Below are 24169 nucleotides of genomic sequence, written 5' to 3'. Positions count from 1 at the left end.
AGTGGCCCTTGGTTGACCGCTTCCCAGGGGAGTGAGAAGGACTGAGACACAGGCAGAGGGAAGTGACTTACCCAGTTTTAGAGGAAAGACTAGGCTGTGGTTCAAAAGGTCTGAACTGAATCATAGCTTCGTGCATTTGCCGGGTGACCTGGGGTTAGTCATTTTCCCTCCCTAAGCCTAATTTCCTCAGAAAGCTCAATTTGTATGTCTGAGTGAGTCTCCTGAGCACAGGGGACCCTGGGGCTCCCCCACTCTCTGTGGAGCCAGGCAGAACAGGGGCTCTGAAGCCAGACTGTCTTTGTTCCCAACCTGCCACTTGCCAGTTAAGGGATTTTAGCAACTTTCTTTATCTGTAAACTGGAGAAAACATAGCAACCTCAGAGTGTTAACGATTAAATGAGTTCTGTGAGTGCTTTACGCATTTAGAACAGCTCCTGGCACAAAGTAGGAGCTTGGTAATCTCCTGTTGTTGCCTGCATGTGCATCTGAACATGTATGGAGGTGTGTGCACATGTGTGAGCAGGTGTGGCCAAAATTGGGCGTCCACATTGGCATCTCCGTGCGGGTCTTTTTTTTTTTTTAATGTTTTATTTATTTTTGAGACAGGGAGAGACAGAGCATGAACAGGGGAGGGTCAGAGAGAGGGAGACACAGAATCTGAAACAGGCTCCAGGCTCTGAGCTGTCAGCACAGAGCCCGACGTGGGGCTCGAACTCACGGACCGAGAGATCATGACCTGAGCTGAAGTCGGCCGCTTAACCGACTGAGCCACCCAGGCGCCCCATCCATGCGGGTCTTTATGAAGCTTCCAGCCTCTTGTTTCCTTCTAAGCTGTATTTTTTTTTATTAATTTTTGTAATGTCCATTTATTTTTGAGAGAGCGAGAGAGAGGGAGAGAGAGAAAGCAGAGAAGGGGGAAAGGGAGAGAGAGAACCCCAAGCAGACTCCATGCTCAGCCCAGAGCCTGATGCAAGGCTTGATGCTGAAACCGTGACTTCATGACCTGAGCCAAAATTAAGAGTCGGACGTTCAACCTACTGAGCCACCAGGGCGCCCCTCCTTCTGAGGTCTATTGTGTGGACTTCTGAAATATAAACGCCCCCTGCCTGAAGGTCCTCCAGATCTTTTGGGGTCATCCCTGAAGTGAAAGTGACCTCCCTTCTCCACTTCCCAAAGGGTTTTTCATTCCTGCTGTTGATGCCTCAAGAGTCCCCCATTGCCTAAGCAAGGACAGGGGTCCTTTGGGGCCCACCGGTGGAAGGAGAGTCAGTGTGTGTGTGTGTGTGTGTGTGTGTGTGTGTGTGTGTGTGTGTTGGGGAGTGGGGAAGGGATGGGACAGAAGAAAGATTTCTCCAACTCATCAGTTGCTTTAAAAGAAAGCCTATATTTAGCCAGGCTTAGAGGGCCTGTAAATATGTATTTTGCAACGCAGACAGCCATAGCTGTGGGAGCTCCAGAGACATGCAGGGAGGTCAAAGGAAAAAATTAACCAGAAGGATTGGGCAATATAGTTGGTCGGCAGCGGATTCGAAGGACGCCAGTGCCTGCTCCAACTGCTAATAATATACATTCCTGTGTTTGGATGGTGGCTTCTGTTTTTCATGTGCTCTCTGGATCTTGTGCAGTGGGTGCCTGAGGAGGAGACCGGCTCTCAGAGTTCCCTTCCTCCATCCGCCTTTGCCTCACCTGCTCTGGGTCAGGGAAAAGAAAATGTTGCCCATGCGGCCCCTTTCCCACCTGGCTCTGCCAGGCTCAGCCTGGTGTGGCACCTGGCATAGGTACAACCTCCACAGGCCAGCTCTCCCGCCTCCCACTTTCGACCCCTTGTGCTTCGGGTGACCTCGAGGGGACAAATCCTGCCACTTCAGAGCAGTTCTATTTCAGAAAACTCTTCTTTCTAAAAAAAAAGAAGTGTGACGATATATGTGATATCTATGATATATGAGATATATCATGTATGATATGTATGATCTCATATATGATACGTATGATCTCATATATCATATATATGATACACGACGTATATAATTTCAGTTTGAAAAGTTTCTTTAGAAATAAGAAAAGTTCAGAGAATCACCTAACAAACAGAATTTACAAATGCTAGCCTTGCATCATTTTTGCTTCGGGTTCCTTCATAGAAGAGAACAGAACACAGAAGCTGGTGCTTTCTCTTTCTCCCGGGTCCCCTTGCCCACCCTACCCACCGTCATAAATTTGGGATGCATCCTTTATAGCCCACAAGTTATTATTTTTCTAAATTGTGAAATATGGAAAAGAACATAAAATTGGCTCTTTCAACCCTTTGAAGTGTTTGGTTCAGTAGCGTTGAGGACATTCACACTGTCCTGCAACCAACCAACACCACCGTCCATGTCTAGAACTTTCTAGTCCTCCCAATTGAAACCCTGTACTCATTAAACACCAACTCCCCGTGTCTTCCTCCCCTCGGCCCCTGGCAACCACTGTTCTACTTCTTGTCCGTCTCTATGAATGTGACAACTGTCGGTACCCCATGCAAGCGGAATCATATACAGCATATGTTCTTTTGTGCCTGGCTTATTTCGCTTGGCACAACATCTTCGAGGCTCCTCCGTGTTGTAGCATGTGATCAGCATTTCCTCGCTTTATTAAGTCCAGCCCGTAATTTGATATTTCCCCTACACATTGATGTCTTCCTAAAGCAGGAGACAGTAACGCTTTTTCCATTATTGGGATGTATATAACCACCCTCCTGTCGTGCGGATCATTTTGTGTCTTTTTCTCATCTGGCGGGACTTTCACAGCGGAGCCCCACCGACACGTGTGGCTTCGATTCCTTCACTTTAACTTCTGGTTGTCATGTCGGCAGGGGAATAAGCCACAATTTATTTATCAGTTCCTCTCTACTGAAGGGCGTTTGAGGTGTTTCTGTGTTTCGTCATTATAAACAGGGCTGCAATGAACACCCCGGTACTCGTGTGAGCCCGTCCGGAGAAGGTACACCCCGGAGCAAGAGAGCCGGAGGCGTGGGCAGGCACACTTTCAACTTGTCTGGTTCCGCCCCACTGCTCTCCCCAGCGACGGCTCCACTTTGTGCCCTCGCCACCAACGTTTGTACAAGATGTCCTGTCTGACCACATCCTTGCCAACAGCTGCTCTTGGGAGACTTTTTATTTTTGTTGGTCTGATGGGTGTGAAGCAGTATCTCATCTGAGCCTGCGTCCCCTGCCTGCGAGAAGTCGAGCACTCTCTCGTCCTTGTTGGCCATCTGGGTTCCCTCTGGTCGAATTGCTTCTGACCCGTCTCCTTTGCTATCCATTGCACCTTTTTTTTTTTTTAACGTGTTATTTTATTTTTGAGAGAGAGAGTGCACGTGCAAGTGGGGGAGGTGCAGAGAGGTGGGGGAGGGGGGCAGGGGGGGACAGAGGATCTGAAGCAGGCTCCATGCCAACAGCAGGGAGCCCGACGCACGGGGCTTGAACTCCTGAACCGCAAGGGGCTTGAACTCCTGAACCGTGAGGTCGTGACCTGAGCCAAAGGCAGACGCCCAACTGACTGAGCCACCCAGGCGCCCCTGTTGCACCTTTTGATACAAGTTATAGAAAGCCCAACTAGATGTGCTTTAAGCAAAAAAGGAATTTTGTTGCCTCCTTGTAGCAAGAAGTCCTAGGGTTGGTTAATTCAGAATCTCAGCTGTGACAGTCAAGGACCAGGTTCTTTCCATCTTTCCACAATATCCTCCTCATCACGGTGGCTTGCCTCTTAGGACCAGCCCCTCATGGGCCACAAAAGTGGCCTCTGCTCCAGGTGTCGTGTGCCGACAAATGTCCAGAAGGTAGAAGGAAGTGGACGTTTTCTTCCAGAGGCCCCACAGGAGATCTCCGTTCTGGTCTTGGCGGCCAGAATCGCATACACGTCCACCCCTAAGCCAGCCACGGACCGGAGGAACTGAATTATGCTATATGTAGACCGATCGCCGTTCACCTGACGCAGCTGGGGAAGGCCCAGCCTTCTCAAAAGCCTGGAGTCCTGATTCCTGAATCAGACCAGGGTTCCATGAGCAGGGAGGAAGGGAAAGAATGCCATTTGGGGTGGCACTCGAAACGTCTGTGCTTTCCTTATCGGCTTGCAGGAGTTCTTTCTCTATCTTGGACGCTAACCTTTTGTTTATTATTATTTTAAAAATTCCAGACCCTTTTTATTACATAGCCTATTCCCTCTCACTGAGTCGCAATGCCGCTGACATCATAAATCACGTTCCCACATATGCTTGGATCTGTTTCTGGGCGGTCTCTTCTATTGATCTCTTTGTCTAGCCCGGCACTGATACCACATTGTTTTCATTAATATCGCTTTCAAAGAAGTCTTGGTATCTGTCAGGGGCTTATTCTTTTTCAGAACTGTCTGGCCTCTTGGTCCCCAGCTCTTCCGTATGAATTTTAGAAGAGCCTTGCCTGACTCTGCAAAGTCCTATTGGCGTATTTATTGGACTCGCATCGAATCAGAAGATTAATACGGAGAGAGCTGTTTTCTGGACACTGAGGCTTCTCACCCCCTAAATTCAATACATCTCTCCGCTTATTCCTCTTATAGCCTAAAGTTTTTATAGTTTTATGGCTCACAGTTTTTCTTCATAAGGATCCGCGCGGTTTTTTCAGGGTTCTGCCCAATCTTAATAGTATTGTTAATAATTTATTTTTAAAAAAATATATTACAGTTTCCAGTAACATTGCGAGTGTCCAGGAACACCGTGGCATTTGGTATTTTAATCGCATCTGGATGTTAATTTTGGTCCAGCAACCTTGTTGATCTCCCTTAATAGCCCTCATGACATGCCTGTAGTATCTCTTGGATTTTCTATATAAATAATCATACCATCCGCGAAAAATGTCAGAGAGTTCCTTTCTTTTATTTTCTTTCCCTAATCCTTCTATCACTGAGCAGTAGCTTCTAAATCTGACTTCTTCCAGCTCTCGGGCTGTGCCAGTGGGCTGGCCCTGGGCAGCTATTGTCTTGCACCGTCAGCTATAAATAAATAAAAGACCCCTTCCTTTCTCCAGAGCTTTATACAGTTTACAAAGCACTTTGGCTTCCATTATCTCATTGGTTCTTATTACCCCCGCTTTCCAGGGAAGGAGTGTCTCCCCTCCGCTCCGTGCGTGTCCGTGTCCGGAGAGCTAGCTGGGCAGAATGCTGTGCTGTGAGACTTCTGACTGTCCCCTCCCCTTCTCTGTTTCTCCTGTAAGCTAAAAAGTTTGGTCAGGGATGGTCTCTGGGATTCTCAGACTCAGGATTGACTGCCCTGGGCGGTCACAAGGCTTCAAGAAACCTCTTTGAGGGCTGAAGTTCAAGGATAAAGGGCGGATTCTGGGTACCCTTAGGTCCTCAGACTGGTGCCCCCAATGCCGTGGGCAAAGATAGACGTGCTTGGAAGTCAGAGGGTTGATAAGAAATGATGAGGATGGTGGGGAAGAGGGCATTGTGTCCAGTTCCCTGCCTCCATGCGGATTCTCCTCCCCACTTGGAAGAACATCCTCTGGACCCGGAAGGGGAGGACGAGGTAAGGCTCGAGGCCGTCGGCCTCCTCCTGCGTCGCCTCCTCTAGCTGCGGTTCTCAGCCAACACTAGTGACGCGCATCCCCAACCCGGGGCGGGGCGCTCCCGCCCCTCCCCCCGCCCCCCTACCCGACCCCTCCCCCCGCCCCCACCAGGCCCTGCTCTGTCCCAACATTGCGCAGGCGCAGGTCCGGGTCGCAGCCGCGAACGCGCCCTCTCGTGGCAGACTGACAGATCACATCCTTTGTTGTGGGCTGGGGGCGGCGAAGAGGAGGGGAGGAAAGATGTGGGTGGAGTCTGGGAGGCAGATGCGACAATCAGATCACAATGATGAGAATCCCTTTCCTTTGTCCCTCGTGACAACAAATAATCCCCGGTTGCAGATACAGACGAAGAAAATATGGCCTTCAGAAATCAAGAGGCTCACAGAGACAGAGTAGATTGAGAGAGTTGGGGAGATGATGCATTGATTCATTCAATCATTCATTCATTCAGGAAATATTCACTGAGATGGGCAGAGCCAGGGACAAAGGATCAGAGGACTTAAACTGAGACATTGACAGGCGAAGGTCAGGTGGAAGGCTGGGGAGACAGGTGCGGGTGGCACAGGTGGAGACCAGGCTGAGACACTGAGATGCAGAGATGACCCAGAAGGATGCAGTCGCCCCAGAAGGATGCTCCAGCGGGAGGGGGCCACAGCGGGAGCTCATGAAGGGACAGTATGAAGGTCAGGAGCGATACCAGTCACCGTGGATTGAAGATCAAATATGTTTAAAGCCATAAAGTCATAATTGTGCTACTAACGTTTTTTAAAAAAGGTAACCGGCCAAAGTTCGAGGGATGCTAGAGAATCAATTCATTATCTCAAAATTGGTAAATACAAGAACAGAATCAAGTATTTATCCCACCTTGCTTTCATACCACTCAGTAACCAAACAGTAAGTGAGGGGCAATTGCTGGGTCTAGAATTTTTCCAGCCAATAAAGGAAGGAGTGATTGAATGGGAATATCACCATTTTGGGGAGGGAGGCGGGGAAAGGCTGATAGATGAGGCACAGAGCATCAGTGGTTGCCCGTGCTTTGGGATGGAAGAAGCAATACCACCATCTGTGAAGCGGTCTTGCTAAAGAAAATAGAACCTACGCCTGATCAGGACTCTCAATCCAACTACAATTTGCAGGAAATAACAATGTACAGGAAATACAATTTACAGGAAGTACAGAGGCCAGAGAGACATGTTAAAGAACACCCTAGAGATGCAAATCAGCAAAAACCAGACTGGAAAACTGCACGACAAATGACCTGATTCCCTCAAGGAAAAAGAGAGAGAGAGAGAGAGAGAGAGAGAGAGAGGATTGGATAGGGAACCAATGGATTTAAAGAGATATAAAGGAGACACATTAATCGGTTGCAGTGTGTGTACTTATTCGGATCCTGATTCAAACAAATGCATTGTAAAAAAAAAAAAAGACATTTTTGACGGATGGAAACCTGAACATTATAGATCTGATTTAAGGAATTATTATTAACTTTAAGGAATACTAAGGCACTAGGTGTAATGATTGTGCTTGTTTAAAAAAGAGTCATTATCTTTCAAAGATACATGCCAAAGTATTGACAGAGGAAATTAGGAGGGAAAGTCGGGTGTCGTATATGTGACGGGAGATTGGCCACGAGCTGCTAACTATTGAAGCTGGGGGATGCGTACGTGGCAGTTCGTTCTTAAATTCTGTAGACTTTGGCTTTGTTTTTGGTTTTGCTTTAGTTTTTTTTTTTTTTTTAATGTTTATTTATTTTTGAGAGAGACACAGAATCTGAAGCAGGCTCCAGGCTCTGAGCTGTCAGCACAGAGCCCGATGCGGGGCTCGAACTCACGAACGATCACGATTGGTCATGACCTGAGCTGAAGTCAGTGGCCGACTGAGCCACCGGGGAGCGGGGGGGGGGGGGGGGGGGGGCCTGTGGACTTCGGTTTTAGGTAAAATTTGCAAAGTAAGAAGTTGAAGGATGTGTGACCCCACTCTCTGTCCGCCCCCCCTCCCCCGCCCAGGCTCCCAAGGAACACAAGTGTTGAGAGTTACAGAGGCAAGTTACCATCCAGACAGCTCTGAGTGGGAGAGGTCCTCTGGTGGGCCACAGGGGACTTCCAGCTGACCCCTGGCACAGTCCCCGGGTCCCCTGGTTTGGAGGCGGAGGGGAAAAGGATCCGTAAGGAAGCTGGCCTCTGTGGGCCTGGCAGCACTGGGTTCGGGCCCTGCTACCTGAAAACAGCGGAGGGTGTGAGTGGGTCGCTCCAAATATAGCAGAGGAGTCACATGGAGCCACGGAGGGGCTGAGGCCTGGGCCGCCAGCCAGTCCTGGCACCTCTGCCTCCCCCCTCTCCCGCCCAGAGCCCTCTGACTTTTGCGCTTTCTCCAGAACCTTTCTCCCTCGTGCCCTCCATCTCTGAGAAGGCGGACAGGTGCCAAGGTGATTCTGGGACAAAGCCTGCCCTGCCTGAGAGCCTGCGTGGACGCTGACTCTGGAATTTGGTGGCTCTCCAGGGACGGGTGGGACGGTCAGGTGGAGAGACAGCAAAAAAGACGAGGACTAAGTAAGCTGCCCACGTGCTGGTCATTCCCGCCGGCAGGCCGACACCCTGTCCCTCGGGCCCCACCACCCTTGCTTGGGGTGTTGGGTATGGCGGTGAGATGCCAGGGCCCTTCATCTCAGGGCCCGGGAGGGGTGCTCACCGAACGCAGAGCATTTTGGAACCCTGGCACCTGTGGGTCTCTGCCTCCTCCTCAGGGCAGCTGGGGAGAGTCCCCTCTGTCTGCTCCAAGAAGCCCCCAAAGAGAAGGGCATCCCACCCCCTTCGCGCCTGGACCAAGATCCTTGGGCGGAGGCAAGAAGGAGGGGGAAGGGTGCCCCACCAGCAAGAGCAGCCGCCCCACGGGGGTTGAGTAGGGCACTGGGCTGAGTGGTTCACATGTGTTCAGCTGGTCAGGAGCATGGCCTTGGGGAAGCCAAGCAGCCCTCATGCCTCCCTTTTCGCACCTGAAAATGGGGATGAAATAACACTGGCCTCACGGAACTGCTGGGGGAATGGAACGAGTTACTGCCCGGAAATGTCCGTAAAGCCTGGAGCAGAGTGGCGGGCGGGGGATTACCTGTCATTACCCACCGGTGGTGTGCAAGCTCCGTGGGGGGCAGGGTGCTGCCCGTCGAGGCTTCCTCGGTGCCTGGCACGCGGTAGGTGCTCTGTACGCATGCGCCAGAGTTCATGATGTTGAGGCTTCCTCACAAGGGCGTCGAGAGGTAAGCAGTGTCCTGGCCAAGTTGAGGTTGCCGGAACAGAGCCTAGAGAGGGCAATTGAGTTTTTCACGCCCCCCCGTCTCCAGCTGAGTGGTCAAGGGGAGGATGTGCGTCCAGGCCTGCAGGCCGCAGTCTGTCTTCCCAGACCTGGGGTACACGCTGGGAGTACTTGGGTCTGGGGACATGGGCTGGGTGAACAGGCACCCGGCTGTTCAGCGTACTCGTAAGGAGGCCGTCACCTAGTCCCCTACACCTGCCTGCGTCAGATCCAGGGATACAAAGATAATAAGACTCTGGTCCGCCCCGCGATGCTGTGCACAGGGGCCAAGGGGCCACCCAGCTCAGCCTAGCGGAAGGAGGGGGCAAAGGGAGACTTCAGGGAGGAGAGGAGGCCTGTGCCGAGTCCTTGCGAGGTGACGGAGTGTGCCGGCCGGAGGAGGGCAGGAAGGGAACTCGAAGCTTGTGCAAGGCACTTGGGAGGCTTAGGGGAGTGTGTCAGGGGTGGGGCGAGGCTGTGCAGAAGCCCTGGGGTAGTGTGTGTGTGGTCGGTAGTGGGGAGGGGAGGGGATTCTGGACAGGAGGGCCAGGTACAGGCAGGGTCTGAAAGCCATCGACAGCCGGACACTCAGGGCAAGGGGGAGCCCTTAGTGTTTTTAGGGGGGAATCAGGTTAGTGGCTTGGAGAACATTCTCTGACCACCTGGAGGGGATCGTTGGAGGGACCTTGTCATGTGAAGAGAGTGTCCACCCCAGGGTCAGTGCCTGCTCTGGGTGGGAATGGGGAGGGACCCGCCGGCAGAAGCTGGGGCCAGCTGCTCTGGGACACCTCCCCATTGTCCCTCCCTCTCTCCTCCCCTCCCTCCTCCCCTCCCTCTCTCCTCCCCACCGCTCCTGTCTCTGTCACTCACGGGGGCCGGGCAGGCTGGGGCAGCCATGGCAGCAGCAGTAATCTGGATTCTTCTCCTTGTGGGCAAGTTGGGGCCTTCTTCTGGGAGGAGGCCCAGGATGAAGGGACAGGATTTAGGGGTGGAGAGGCGAAAGTACAGAGGTCCCTCAGGGGAGGAGTCTGGGGGCAGGAGCCAGAAGGACTTTGGGGTGTTAATGCTGTGTCCGGTGGGAGGTCCAGGGAAATGGGGCTGGGAGCAGGGCTCCGGGAAGTGGGGGGCCGGGAGCTCTGAAGGGTGGGGTGCCCTAGGCTGAGGTGGGCCTGACGGCACAGGCCCGGAGCGTCGTGGGCCCTTTAATGGGCTGGCTGGTCTGCCTTCTTTCTAGGCCCAGGCTAAATTTGGCCGTGAGGGTGTGGGGGCCCGCTGGGGCAAATACTCTCCCTGGGGCACAGGTTCCTACTGGCTCAGCTTTTCCTGGCCTCTCCTGTGGGTCCCTCTCCCGCGTACGCGGGGAAAGGGGAGAGGGTTCCAGAATGGCTACCCACCTCCTCCAAAATTTCCTTCCCTCTCCCCCTCCCCTCCAGCCTCCCAGACACCCAGCATTCTTAAGGGTTCTTTTCCAAGTGCCTTTAACACACATACACCACCCCCCCATCTCACACCCCTCTCAGGCCGACAGCAGTCCCCGCCCACTGTGACTCCTCCAAGGAAGCCTAAAATGAGTGGGGGAGAGGGCTCCCACGAACCCAAACCAACAAAGGTCTAGGACTTGTCACAGCCAGGCCCCACCCTGTCCTTTCCTGAGAGCCCCCCCCCGCCCCACCCCGGCCTCGCCACCACCACTTCTGTCTCTTAGGGGCACCAGGAGCTCATCCCCTGCCTGACACTAAGGCTGATGCGTGTGTTTGGGGGTTCTGGGGTCCCCACAGGTCTCTTGGCAGGGCTGGGGGACACGGAGGCCCAGCAGACCACCTTGCAGCCTCTTGTGGGCCGCGTCTTTGTGCACACCTTGGACCAGGAAACCTTCCCCAGTCTTTCTGAGCACGTTGGTGAGAGGGGCCCCAAGGGCGTTGGGCGGACGGCTGGGGACTGGCCAGGGGCTGGCGAAGTTTCCGGTCATTTCTCCAATCTCTTCCCTTTCACCAGATGTCCCACCCACCGTCCCTATCACCTACCACGCCCACCTCCAGGGACACCCAGACCTGCCTCGGTGGCTCCGTTACACCCAGCGCAGCCCCCACCACCCTGGCTTCCTCTACGGCACCCCCACCCCAGAAGATCGTGGGCGCCAGGTCATCGAGGTACCAGCAGGGACCCCAGTGGCTGGGTCCCATGTGGGCATTCGTTCATGTTCCTTTACATAATTTAGATGCCTCTTAGGTGAGGGTGTCTCTGTCCTCTCCACGTCTTGTCCCCTAACCCTGTCCCTCAGCCCTCTTCCCCATCCCCTCCCCCTGCCAGGTCATAGCGTACAATCGGGACAGCTTTGACACCACCTGGCAGAGGCTGGTGCTGTTGATTGGAGACCCAGAAGGTACCACCAGCCATACCCCTGCCCCACTCCCACCCACCAAGCCCGTCTCGGGGGATTTCCCTTGGAAGGAGGGAGGGGGTGTGAAGGGGACACTTGGGCATAGTGGGAGCCGGGCATCATGGGAGGGCTCTAGAGTTGTATAAACTGGCTGTCCTGCTGACAGTGCGTGGGGCCTTGGGCAAGTCCTTGAGGCCATGGGGAGGGCATTTGGGGCCTGTGACGCATGGGGATTTTAGGGAGGAAGGGAGGAGTCAGGGGGCATGGGGAGGGGCTTGAGTGTGGGTTGGGGGGGAGGCTTGGGAAGGATCCATGCAGAACTGGGTGCCAACCTGGCATTTCCAGGCCCCCTGCTGCCTTACCAGGCTGAGTTCCTGGTTCGAAGCCACGATGTGGAGGAAGTGCTGCCCTCGACGCCTGCCAGTCGCTTTCTCACAGCCTTGGGAGGGCTCTGGGAGTCAGGGGAGCTCCAGCTACTCAACGTTACCTCTGCCTTGGACCGTGGGGGTCGCGTCCCCCTTCCCATTGAGGGTCGTAAGGAAGGGTAAGCGTGCAATCCGGGAGGGCCACCTGGAGGAGGAGCCCAAACCTTAGTTACCCCAAACGGTGCACTCCCTGGTACCCTCCGAGGACGTAAATGATCCAGCTATCCAAAGACATTCGTGGGAGTGTAAGTCCCCCTAGAAGGATGTGGAGCTATGTACTCTCACCCATAACCCAGGTCTCAAGGTGGCCCCGCAACCCCCAAACCTCCAGTGCCCAGTGTACATCCCCTCCCCAATTTGTTAACCGTGGCTTCTGTCTGGGCCCAGGGTTTACATCAAGGTGGGCTCGGCCTCACCCTTCTCCACCTGCCTGAAGATGGTGGCATCTCCCGACAGCCATGCTCGTTGCGCCCAGGGCCAGCCTCCGCTTCTGTCCTGCTACGACACCTTGGCACCTCACTTTCGTGTGGACTGGTGCAATGTGTCCTTGGTGAGGAGGGGCTCTGGCTCTGGGGATGGGGATGGGGCATGCCTCCCATCACAGTCTCCCCCGTACCCTTCTTCCCCACCCCATCTCTCTGTTCCTGTTTCTTTTCTCTGAGTAGACACTGCGCGCCACAGCCCCCCCCCGCCCCCTCCCCCCACCCCTCCGTGCTCGAATGCGCGCGCTCCGAAGTTCCACCTCGTTCCACGAGAGGGCGACAGAGTCCATAATCCAGGAAAGGCATCTCCCGGCTCCAGCAGTCTCCAATAGTTGGAAACTTCACTCCCTGTAGAGCAATTCCAGCACCCTTTCCCCACAAGGGTACTCTTTGGGACAGCTCTGTCTGCTTCCTTCCAAGGTGTCCAAATCTGCCTGGGATAGTTTCCAGATAGTTTCCACCTCCAAGTTATAAACCAAAGATGCTCGCTACTGCCCTTTGGGATATTGAACAGAATTATCTACGGTTCCTAGAGACCCCGGCTCCCCGGGCTGGGAACCCCTGGAATACTCTGTCCCTGTGACTTGACCGACAGTGCGGCCAAAGACTGATAATCAACAATTCTGAGCACTTGCTGTGTGCTAGGCACTATCCAATCAACATGTCTTACCCTCCCCACCACCCCAGAGACAGGTACCACTATTAGCATTCTGACTTTGCAGGGGAAGAAACTGAGGCAGCTGGAGGTAAGTCATCCAGCATAGCATTTGTCCGAATCAGGATTCGAACCCAGGTGGGAGGACCCTAGAGGTGTGCTCTAACCACTGTATGGACCTGCCTTTCTTAGATTTTCTGTCTTGGTTCTTATTCCAGTGCTTGTCCTGCTAGGTCAAGCTGGGGGAGGCAGGCATGGGGGCACCCCTGCCCTGTCCCCGTGGGGTCTCTGTGTCTAGCCAACTGGGCTCTCTGAGCAGGTGGATAAGTCAGTGCCAGAGCCTGCAGATGACGTGCCCACCCCAGGCGATGGGATTCTGGAACATGACCCGTTCTTCTGCCCACCCACTGAGGCCACGGCCCGAGACTTCCTCACTGACGCGCTGGTCACCCTCCTGGTGCCACTGTTGGTGGCTTTGCTACTCACCCTGCTGCTGGCCTACATCATGTGCTGCCGGCGGGAGGGACGGTGAGTGTGGGGGACAGAGGGCAGGGAGGGCACTGTGGCTGCCCAGGTACGCAGACCTCTCAGGGAGCAGGGTCCTCATCCAGGAAGGGAGTGGGGACCTCTTGCCTGGCCTGGAACCAGGAGAGGCTTATGGGTAATAACTAATCCCTTCCCTTGCTTTCCCACAGGCTGAAGAGAGACCTGGCCACCTCTGAGTGAGTAGGGGAAAGCGGGGGGCTGGGTGGGAGCCCCCCTAGACTGTTGGGGTGGACCCTCTAACCTCCATGAGCGGCACAGACAAGCCAGATTGCCCTGGGATGATGGGGTCTGCCCCTGGCCTCTGAGCTCCAGTTCTGGGCTGACTGGTTGCTGGGCTTGACCTTTCCTGACCCAGCCTTCTCATTTCCTGGTCTCCACGGAAGACTTTAACCTGGGATGGGCAAGGGTGGGGAGCCAGCCAGGTCTGGGGGCTCGCTGCCGCCGTGGGGGGGGGGTTGAGAAGCAACCTAAGAGGCTGCGCGCGCGTGCGCGCGCACACACACACACACACACACACAGACACTCTCACACCACGTATGGTTCCAGGCTGGGTTCTGTCACACAATTACCATGACACTCTCTGGCCCTGGTTTCTCCACCTGCAACATCACTGATGTTGTCATTGAACTAGCTAAATGTCCGTGGATGCTTTCAATTCCCCCAGCCCTTCCCAAATCCGTCTCACCCTTATTTTGCCCAGGTGCCCGCTCCCCACGGCCTTACCCTCCTCTGTTCCCAGCCTTCTTCCCCTCCCACCCCCTTGAGCCCCAAAGATTCCAGGAGGCAGACGTGAAATAAGTTAGGCTCCTTTTATTTCCACTGCACTGAGCCTTTGGCGGGCCTGGCACCCCTGCCTGCTTGCCTGGCCTGCCTCGTTAATTGCGGCGGCATCTGGCCACCCTGCGGACCCCCTTGTTTAGTCGCTTGTGCCCCTTCTGGGAGCCTGCTTGCAACCTGCGCTGCCCAGGCCGGCGTTGCCCGGCTCGGCGCTGCCCAGAACTGCGCTGCCCAGACCGGCGCTGCCCAGACTGGCGCCGGCTCTGGGACCTGCCCTTGACCTTGGAGGCATACTTGTTGCCAATGCGGAAGGAGCCCAGGGCCCCCTTGCCGGTCACCTGCTTGAGCATGCCTTTGTCCACCAGCCCCTTGACCGCTCGCTTGAAGCGCCAGGCGTTTTGGGTCATGTTGTAGCCTGCGGTGGCGACGGCCTTCTTCAGCGTGGTCAGCGTCACGTGTCTGTGCGCCCCCTTGTGGGTCACAACCCCCAGGATCACCTTGGATATGCTGGGCTTCTGGTGGACTTTGGGGCTGTCTGGGCACCCAGTCTCACTCTCGCTAGGGGTTCCGGATGGGCTGGCCTGCCGGCCCGCACCCTGCAGAGCGTTCGAGGCCAAGGGTGGAGATGTGGGCGGCAGCGAAGTGTTTTTTTTGCATCTCTCCCTGGGGCGGGTGAAGGGAACTAGGCGCAAGGACCTCCAGGGTGGTGGCCGGAAGTCTCCCCTTAGTCTCTCCTCGGTGGGTGAGGTGAGTCTCTGCTCCTGGTTCCCTCAGAGGCTTCTGCCCGCAGAGGGCTCCGGCCCAAGCCTTCCCCTGGGTGGCCAGAAGGAGGACCAAGGATGATCACCCACGGCTGGCCTCACAGACTTGTGCCTCAGGTGCAGGAGGCGGCAAGGTTATCTCTGTGGTGACCTCAGGGGGACATTGTGAGGTCACCAGAATCCTGTGAGGGTCACAATAGTGCCATCGTTCCCTCCTGGGAGGTGCAGACGGGAGCTGCCAGGTAGTGTGGGCATCTGACAAGCCAGGTACCCCGGGAAGAAGGGCTGAGGTGTGGGGCCTCCCATCTGCATGCGTGTTTTGAAACGAATGTGCCAGCTGATTTCAGGGGGTTCTGAGACCCTGGTTTCCAACCCACCATTTTGACCCCACCATCGCAACCCATTGGGTTGAGGAATAGAAACACTTTTAGAATCAGAATTATACCAACATTTGTGAATTTTCTTTAAGTTTATTTATTTATTTTGAGAGGAGGGGAGGGGCAGGGAGAGAGGGAGAGAGAATCCCCAGCAGGCTCTGTGCTGTCAGCGCAGAGCCCTACGCGGGGTTCAAACTCACAAACCATGAGATCATGACCTGAGTTGAAATCGAGAGTCAGACGCTTAACCAGCTGAGCCACCCAGGTGCCCCATCAACAGTTGTGAATTTTTATGGGGAAAATATTTTCCAGAGTGAACGGAAATGTACTTCTTCAACTTACCTAGGTCGATTTGATTCCTTGGTCATCTTTGACCACAAAGCAATGGAAAGCCTCTGTTTTTTTTTTTTTTTTTTTTTCTTATTCTCATTTATTTATTTATTTATTTTTTAACATTTATTTTTGAGACAGAGAGAGACAGAGCATGAACAGGGGAGGGGCAGAGAGAGAGGGAGACACAGAATCTGAAACAGGTTCCAGGCTCCGAGCTGTCAGCACAGAGCCCGACGCGGGGCTCGAACTCACGGACCGTGAGATCATGACCTGAGTCGAAGTCGGACGCTTAACCGACCAAGCCACCCAGGCGCCCCTCTTATTCTCATTTTTATTTGATAGAATTTTTTCCCAGAGAGGGAGAGGATTTTCCATGTACGTTTTTCAAGGAAGATTTCATTCTTCCATTTTTTTGGCCGTGCCCAATTTGATCACTCACATCTTCTGCCATTGTGGAAATCCTCTTCTGACATTTCCACCAGCGGCCAGCTTTCCTGGGTCAGTGTTGTAGCTCCGAAGGTATCAGAAAATCTTCATCAAGTTTCAATCAATCCCCGGGTTTACCAGGTGCCATATTAGCCCTTGTTGGCTTGCGTCGATTTATCTCCACAAATTCAATTCTTGTTTTTGCTTGTTCAATGTCTACCATTTTTTCATAAGTTTTTTGAAACGACCTTTTTTTTTTTTTTTTTCCAAACCGCCAATTGTGATTCTGCTGTCCGTATCAGAGTTTGCTGGCCAGAAAGCCGTCCAGCCTGACCCTCTCGTGTGGTCTGTGTGCCAGAGACAGGGCTCGAGCGTTGTGTATTGGTAGTGGGCCGTGTGTGTGTGTGTGTGTGTGTGTGTGTGTGTGCGTGCATGTGTAGCAATGCCTGCCCCTTCGTTCATCTGTCCAAGTGCTGATGTGGAAGGACTGTGGGAGAAGGCGATGCGGGTCTGGCTTCTCCTCCTGCTCTGGAAAAACATCCCCCAGAACATTTTCCACCTGTGTGTGTTGCCACAGTAATGAGACCCAGATGTGGGGCTGGGGGCAGGGAGGGGGCCCGTTAACTCAGGCCCTTCTCCTACCCAGGGCATTACCTGCCCTGCTGCCTCCAGCCCTGAGCATCCACATGTTGCTTACTTCCTTTCTCCCTCAGCCTCCCCTTGCCTGGGAATGGAAAATTGTGTTTTGGACAACTCTGCTTGCCAAATTCCAGACTCAAGAGCTCATCTGGATCCTACCCTGGCCTTCTAGGGTGACCCCGCCCCCTCCCGCCAACCAGACGGGACTTGGTCCTACTCCCCCACCCCCGAGGAGGAGTGTGGCCCGTTCGGCGTGAAGCTAGAGAGTCTGACCTGTCGTCTCATCTGTCAGGTTCTAGCCGGAGTCTAGCTGGAGTCTAGCTCAGTCCACTAACTGAGACTTGGACAGGGGTGGGGGTCATTGCCCCTTCCCCATTTGATCAGTAGCCCAGAGGCAAGTAGGGTAGCTTCCGCCCTGCCTAGGGCCCCAGCCCTTTATTGTTTGTGATGAAAGGTTCGTGCTGTCTCACCTGGCAACCAGTAGTCTGGGAAAATATCTCCAAGTTGGACTCACAAATGTGGGTGGGTTCGTGGAAAGGGGCTCGGAAACGTCCCTTTACTGGAGGCTAAGCACAGCAGTGGGCCCGCTATAACAAAACAACATTGATAATTATGATAGCAACAGCAAGCTCCCTGTAATATTAGCTGCCGCTTGCCGCGATGCTGACCAGGCGAGATTTGTTTTCCCTGCATTAACTCATTTAATTTGCACAGCAACCGCATTACAGTCGGGGAAATCGTGGCACAGAGAAGTTAAGTGACTTGCATAAGGTCACACAGCCAGGAAGGAGGAGAACTCACATTCGAACCCAAAGCAAGTCTTCGTGCTAGGTTGCAGCGCGACCCTCCTTCTCAGAGTGAACTAAAGCTTGCCCCAGACAGCGGGAAGCAAGCTCATGAGACTTTGTCAGATGAGAACGAGGCTGAGCCTTCTGGGAAGAAACTGAGTTCAGGAAGGACGCGGGGATTCCAGGCCCATTGAGCCCGGGGCTTGGTGCAGGCCTCAAGGAGCCTTGGTCTGAAATAAAGACAGGAAGAAGAGACTCGGTGTCCAGAGCTAGTTGGTGCTGGGGGCAGACTGGAGCAGGTTGGGAGGGGTCAAGGTACAAAGGCAGGGGAGGCTAGATGGGAGGAGCCAGAAGATGAGACTGTCAAGGCCAGGCAGGAGAGAGCGTGAGCAAAAGTGGGAGGTGGGAAGAGAGAGGGGGTAGGTCTGCCAGACTCAGACAGGGATGAGGCGGGGAGGGCTGGACGGTAGGTGGTAGGAGAGAGTATTAGGGGAGGGAGCTGAGTGCTAGAAGGGTCCTACAGGGTCATCAGTATGTAAAGCCCAGCAGACACCGGCCTCTGGAAATAATATATCCACCGTGGGTATCTCTTCATGTCTTAGCATCCCGGAAGTTCTTACCATGCTCCAGGTGCTTTTCTAAAAACACTTTTCTCCCCTAATTGCTGCTACAGCGCTAGAAGGTAGTCCTATTATTATCATCCCCATTTTATGGTTGGGGAAACTGAGGTGCAGAGTGGTTAAGCAACTTGCCAGGGACACAGAGCTTTGAATCCAGGCCGTCTGCAGCCACGGCTTCTGCTCCCATGACTGGCCACTGAGCTGTCACCGAAGACCTTCCAGTTTGTCCTCCCCTCACCTGTCGTGTGTGCGAGCTTCTCCCCCAGGTGGGGGAGGTGGCAGGGGGGCTCGCAGCCAGCGGCACGCTGCACCTCACGGGGGTTGACTCCCAGGGCTGATGACTCTGCCGGCTCTGTGCCCCCAGCATCCAGATGGTCCACCACTGCACGATCCGCGGGAACACGGAGGAACTACGACAGATGGCATCCAGCCGTGAGGTGCCCCGGCCGCTTTCCACGCTGCCCATGTTCAACGTGCGCACGGGCGAGCGGCTGCCCCCCCGGGTGGACAGCGCCCAGGTGCCCCTCATCCTGGACCAGCACTGAGGGCACAGCCAGGTGGGTCTGGGTGGGCGGTGCCAGCCTCATTTGGGGGAACAAGGTGGCTTCTGTCTCAAGGCTGGGGCAGACGGTGGGGAGGGTGAGGTCCAGGGAAGGGGCACACAGACCTGCCCGCTCCTCTGAGGTACGGGTGGGGGTTGCTCGGCAGGGCCAGGGCTGTGCCCCACAGGGCCAAACACTCGGGGTGTCAGAGGTCTGGGGTGGCCAGGAGGGCAGGAGGACCAGGGCCTGGGCCTCACGGCCCCTCATCCCTTCCCTCTGCCGTTCCAGGTCCAGAGCCTCATCCTCCTTTCTCCCCCCATGCACAGAGCAGCCGACTCACAGCCACATACTTCCTCCTGATTCTGGCTCCCGGCCTCATGGCCCCCAGGCTTGGAACAAGCAGAGAGACGGCAGTGGGGGAGGTGAGGGTGTCTGGGATCAGGACCCCCAGAATAAATAGCTGCCGCTCTGCTCACCTATTGCCACCAGCACCTTCTTCTCAGCAGCCTCCCACCAGCACTCGCTGCCTCAGTTTCCCTTTCTGCCTCCTGGGAGCCCTCAGAGGCAGCCAGGGGCTGCCAGCCTGCCCTTTGGACTCTTGGCGTTTTGCTGTTTTCTCACCTTCTCTGGAAGAAAGAGGGAGGGACCAGCTCCCTGTGGCCCTGGTCTGAATCCTCACGTGAACCTGATAGTGATGCGTCATTATCCCCATTATATAGATGAGGAAACTGAGGCCCAGGGAGAGTAAGCAACTTGCCCAAGGTCACAGAGCAAGCACGTGGCAGAGTTTGGATTAGAACCTGGCATGTCCATCTCTACCCTGCCTTCTGGAGGGCTGAAGGGTTCTGGAAGCAAGAGGCTCTTACCTGTCAAGATCCCCTAGGGGAAGAGCCCCTTTGTAACGCATGCTGCCAGGGAACCTAGTCTGTATGTGGAGAGAAGGGGTTGAGCTACAGGACCCCGAATGCCCGGGCTCAATGACCCCCTTCCTAGTGGGCTTTTCCAGGGACCGAGGTCCAGAGGACACTGCACGACCTGGAACCCTTGAGCTGAGCGTCACCGGCTTGGCCCTGCAGAGCTCGGCTGGCTAGGAAGAGGCCCGAGCTGGTTTTTCCCAGGTGGCTACAACCTCGCCGGGCCACCGTGCCCCTGCCCACTGCAGGGGCCTACCTCCAGGCCTACATCTTGAGCCTACATCCAGGCTCACATCTGACCACTCCCTTTCGAGGATGAGCCAGAGACTAGACCCGAGGGGGGACCCAGATAAAGGAGGGATGGCAGAGGGGCAAGGACTTGTGACCTAGGTCCCAGGCCCCTGGCTCCAGGAGGCATCTCCCAGAAAATCCAAACAAGGGCAAGACATCGGCCACGGTGGCCTCTAAATCCCACCAGGCCTGGGATCTACCCATTATCCTGGAACTGACTCTTAATCATCTCTCTCGCTCCCTGAAGGGGGCTGCCATGGGGCGGTGGAGGTTTTCCCTTCCCTGGAGGCAGGGCCCCGGGCTTGAGGGCCGATGGGGAGGGGCCCCAGTCTGATGGTGGTGCTTCCTGGGCCAAGGACCCCTGGGTTTGTGAATACTGCGTCCGGGTGTCCCGAAATGTACAGGCAAAGGGGTGGTGAGGGTGCCCTCGGACCCCCTGCCCTTTCTCTCATTCCCCGGAATCCCCACCTTCAAGCGTGTCCTGAATCGGCTTCTCTCGGCCTCCACTCTGACCCTCCCGGTGCAGCAGCAGGATCTGGCTCCCGGGGTCCCTGCACAGCGCCCCCCTGGCTCCCTGCCCCTCGAGCCCCTCAGCTCCAGCAGGAGCCGGGCCGTCCTTTCAGGAGAAAGATCAGATCGGGAATCTCGCCCCCTGCTTTTGACGCTCCAACGTCTTCCGGTCACACTGAGAGTGAGATCCATGCTCTTGACCAGCCGTGCTGGCCCTGCCCAGCCCTCTGACCTCATCCCTGCTCTTCCCACGCCCACCGCAGCCCTACTGCCTCATAACATGCTTCTGTTCAAGATCTTTGCTGGGAACTCCCAGTGCCCCCCCCCCCCCGCCGCCCCCATCCACGGAACTGCACTCTCACTGTGCTTGTTTTGGTCTTTGCCCAAATAGCAGCTCCTCAGAGAGCCCCCCTTCCTCAGAGAGCCCCCCTACTTCCTCGGAGAGCCCCCTCCGGCCCCCCTGCCTCCAGCGCACCCCGCACCCTCCCTGTGCTCCGAGAGGGTGTGCTGTGTCTGGGTCCCTTGTTCCAGGCCGGCTTCCCACCCTAGACCTACGCTGCAGGAGGGCAGGATTCTGGTGCCCACTGGGGACGGGGGAAGTGCTGCACACAGTAGGTGCTCGGGCAGAGGTTCTGAAGGAGTGCTCGGGTCTGGGCGTGCTCAGAGCTCTTAAGAAAGTCACTCCTCCTCTCTGGGCAAAGCTGGTAAGCAAGGCCATTGCAAGTGCTTCTATGGTTATGTTCGGCCCCCCTCCTCCCCCCCTGCTGGGCATCCCATACCTGTTAGTTGGTTGGTTGGTTGGTTGGTTAGCTGGTTAGTTATCCCATAAGCATCTGCGGAGGCAGGCAGAGGCTCAGGGCCGGCACACGGGAGGCGCTCGGTAGACGTTTGTTGACGGACTGAAGGCCTGTTGGGGTGGCCACCCCCAACCACATGGGTCCTCTGGTAAGACAGTGTTTCTGTCTCGTGCGTCATTTCCTCCTCTCCCTTGAGGCCCCTCATCCGGTGGAAACCTGGAGTCGTGCCGAATCTGCTCAGGTTGGAGGCTCTGAGCTGCCAGCCTGCCATCTGGGGTCCTTGATCCCTGCCCCCCTGGAGGCAAGGGCTGTCCTCTCCCCGTCTCTCTGCTCCTACCCTGGCAGCCAGGCCCGCTCAGGCCTCCGTGTTCTTCCTGTGCACCAGCCAGGGGTGGGAGAGTTCCCGGGCCAGCCCCCTCGCTCCCCTGGGCTTCCCGGCTTTGCCTTGGGATCTTGGCTCCAAGGAGCACACGGGAGCCTGGCTGCCGGCCTGGGAGGGAGTGGCCCAGACAAACAGCCGGGAGGATGGCGTGAGCGCACCCAGGCGGCACACGGGGAGGGCGTGGAAGTCCTCGGCCCCTCTCTTCCCACTGAGGGGCAAGAGTCCAGCGGTGGTCACGCCCAACCCTCCACAGCCAAGGAAAAGTAGCCACGGTGTCCCCCCAGCCCCCGCACCCTGAGACTCAGCCTCACACCCGGCTCCACCCTCGGCTCCGCCAGTCCCACGGCGTGTGGGGCCTCCACTGTCACCCTCAACAGAGCCCCGCCACAGCTTGCCTCTAGATGTTCCCTCACCACCTCTCGATCCTGGAGGAGGATCTCTGCCAGGGCGGGGACCCAGGGCCCTGCCTACAGCCTGCCTCAGTCCCCATATGGCGTGTGTCTCCCTTACTATTGACACACACACACACACACACACACACACACACACACACACACCATTTACAGGCTGTGTTGTGTTGTTGGGACTTGGGATCAGAGCGAGCGGGACTCAAATCTCGGCTCTGACGACTAGTTTACACGTAAGACATTAATCATAAGTGCCCCGGGGCCGTTGTGAAGATTGGTGATAACGATCAGTGTCTGGCCAGCGCCCAGGAGTGGAGAGACATTATCACATACAAGCACTGGCATGATCACCCCCCCCCCCCGCACCAGAGGCCCCGGGGGGTCCCCCTGGCCCCCAAGGCCCAGGTTACATGAGCTCGGTCTACATTCTGCACCCTGTGAAGGGTTCAAGCTGCCCTTGCAAGTTTGGGGCCAGAGGCTGAAATTCCCATGCTTCCTGGCGCTGATCTGCTGGCCAGTGAAATGCTACGTGGGGGTAAATTGGGGTTCCATGAAATCTGTTATTAAAATTAACGTCACCTGTTTTCTTTTTGTGGTCTTTCGACGGCTGCAAAAAACCGAAAGATTACGTGTGCGGCTTCCCTTCTGTTTTTACTGGGCAGCGCTGGCTTCATGGCTTTTCCTTTATCTCCACTCCAGATCGCCCCAGACCCAGAGCTCGGCCCCTTTCCTTGCTTCCTCCAGAACGCCGGCTTACACCAGACCTCTGTGCATGCATGAGTTTTCCAAAGTCTTGAGGAGTTGGCGGGGGGAGGGGGGGGTGGGGGTCTGCCCACAGCAGTAAAGTCACCTAGAACTTGAATATGTGGCTTCCTTATTCTAAAATGTGCTTTGGTCCCCATCCCACCCCGTCCTCCTCTTCCTCCCACTGTCTTAGGCAGAGAAACCCCCACTCTCTCCAGCACCTGCACGCGCCAGACTCACCTCCCTCCAGGCAGTGCGCACGCTCCAAAAAGGTATCGAAATCTCCGGGTGTGAGGGTCTGCTTGCCCTTAAGGATAAGGGCCATCCTTCTTCCGGGGTCTTGCCTCCCGGTCCGTGGACATCTCTCAGCTCTGCTTGGTACCCTCTGGAGGCACACCAGGAAGAGGACAGAGACACAGCTGCTCACAAGTACTAGGGCTCCACTGGCCCTGGGACAATGGTCTCCCCCAAGGACAATGGTCTCCCCCATACCCAAGCTCTCCTGGTTTTTCCCAGCTCCTTCCTGATCAGCTGCCCCCATTCATCAGCAGGCCCTCCTGTGCCCTCTGTCATGCCCAGGCACACGCACGTCCCCAGGGCTTGACCCTTATGGTCTCAGTTCACAGTCATCTCTTCTGCCGTCGTGTGTGGGGGGAAGCCGTCCCCCCCCCCCAAAAGCCCCCCATCCACCCCCAACACACCCACACGTGTGTAGGGCCCCTTCAAGCACAGACATACGTGTTCACGGGTGGGTGGGCACCAGAGAGTGAGACGCACTCTCATCCACACTGGGACGGCTGGGTGGCACCCACCTCACCCATTCACACAGCGGCCCACAGTCCCGGCGTCCACGCAGCCTTCCCTGTGGGTCCTGGTTTTGAGAGCAGCCCCACGCTCGCTCCCATTCTACTCACAGCCCAACGTGCCCCCTCACCTGAGGCTCCCACACTCCACCCTCCCCAGCCTCTTCCCCCCTCACGCTCACCCGTGTCCATCCAGAAAAGTCTTGGAGGCCCCCAGGCAGCCGAGGAGTAAAGAGCTGACCCCAAAAAGGAGGGGGAGTCCGCCATATTTCGGTCGTAAAACATCCTGCCAGGAGGTGGGCTCGCAGCACCAAAGGGACCCAGGATTCTGAGAGCGGCAGCAGCAATAACACATCCCAACGAAGCCTCTTTCCTTTCTAGAATTTTCCACCTGAAGTCGGCTGAGAAGTCAGCCAGGGCAACGTGGCCCGGCTCGTCACAGAGAAGGCAAAGGTGAGTCCCGTGGAGCGGTACTGGGGACAGCCGGCTCCTCGCCACGATGCAGGGGGCAGCCCGGGTCTGGGGGAGCGGGTCTGGGCAGCTCTATTTAGGGCAGCCGTGATGTCAGCGGAAAGGAGGGCTTGAGTTTGGGAATGTGGCACAATGGCCCCTTTGTCCCCCTCTCCTCCTGTCCTGCACACACACCGAAACCACATTCTGGCCTCGCACCCACGTGACCCAGGCACGGCACACCAGCGCTGTC

General features: G+C 55.8%; 1 protein-coding gene and 2 long non-coding RNA genes across 4 annotated transcripts; 1 reads left to right on the top strand and 2 right to left on the bottom strand.

Moving 5' to 3' along the window:
* Positions 1–1364: 1364 nt before the first annotated feature.
* On the bottom strand, positions 1365–10487 carry LOC102899609. 2 transcript variants are annotated; one of them, XR_441865.4, is made up of 4 exons: positions 9738–10487; positions 8699–8874; positions 7630–7796; positions 1365–1691 (listed from the first exon to the last, which is right to left on the bottom strand). It is a non-coding gene; the product is annotated as an uncharacterized LOC102899609 (long non-coding RNA). The 2 variants fall into 2 exon arrangements; XR_006589491.1 differs by lacking the exon at positions 7630–7796 and having other exon boundaries at positions 9738–10482.
* SGCA (sarcoglycan alpha) lies at positions 9649–19093 on the top strand. Its single transcript, XM_003996700.5, has 10 exons — positions 9649–9799; positions 10646–10765; positions 10863–11017; positions 11178–11250; positions 11593–11791; positions 12060–12222; positions 13129–13337; positions 13505–13531; positions 18441–18633; positions 18907–19093. The coding sequence occupies exons 1-9, from the start codon at positions 9763–9765 to the stop codon at positions 18619–18621; spliced, it is 1164 nt and encodes a 387-aa protein (XP_003996749.3). The 5' UTR covers positions 9649–9762; the 3' UTR covers positions 18622–18633; positions 18907–19093.
* On the bottom strand, positions 15848–24127 carry LOC109494334. Its single transcript, XR_002737981.2, has 3 exons — positions 23649–24127; positions 18315–23048; positions 15848–17686 (listed from the first exon to the last, which is right to left on the bottom strand). It is a non-coding gene; the product is annotated as an uncharacterized LOC109494334 (long non-coding RNA).
* Between the last annotated feature and the right edge of the window lie 42 nt (positions 24128–24169).

This window comes from Felis catus, chromosome E1 (assembly GCF_018350175.1).
Source record: "Felis catus isolate Fca126 chromosome E1, F.catus_Fca126_mat1.0, whole genome shotgun sequence".
Lineage (NCBI taxonomy): Eukaryota > Metazoa > Chordata > Mammalia > Carnivora > Felidae > Felis > Felis catus.
The sequence above is the reverse complement of the archived record's forward strand: the minus strand, read 5'-3'. Positions and strand labels throughout refer to the sequence as shown.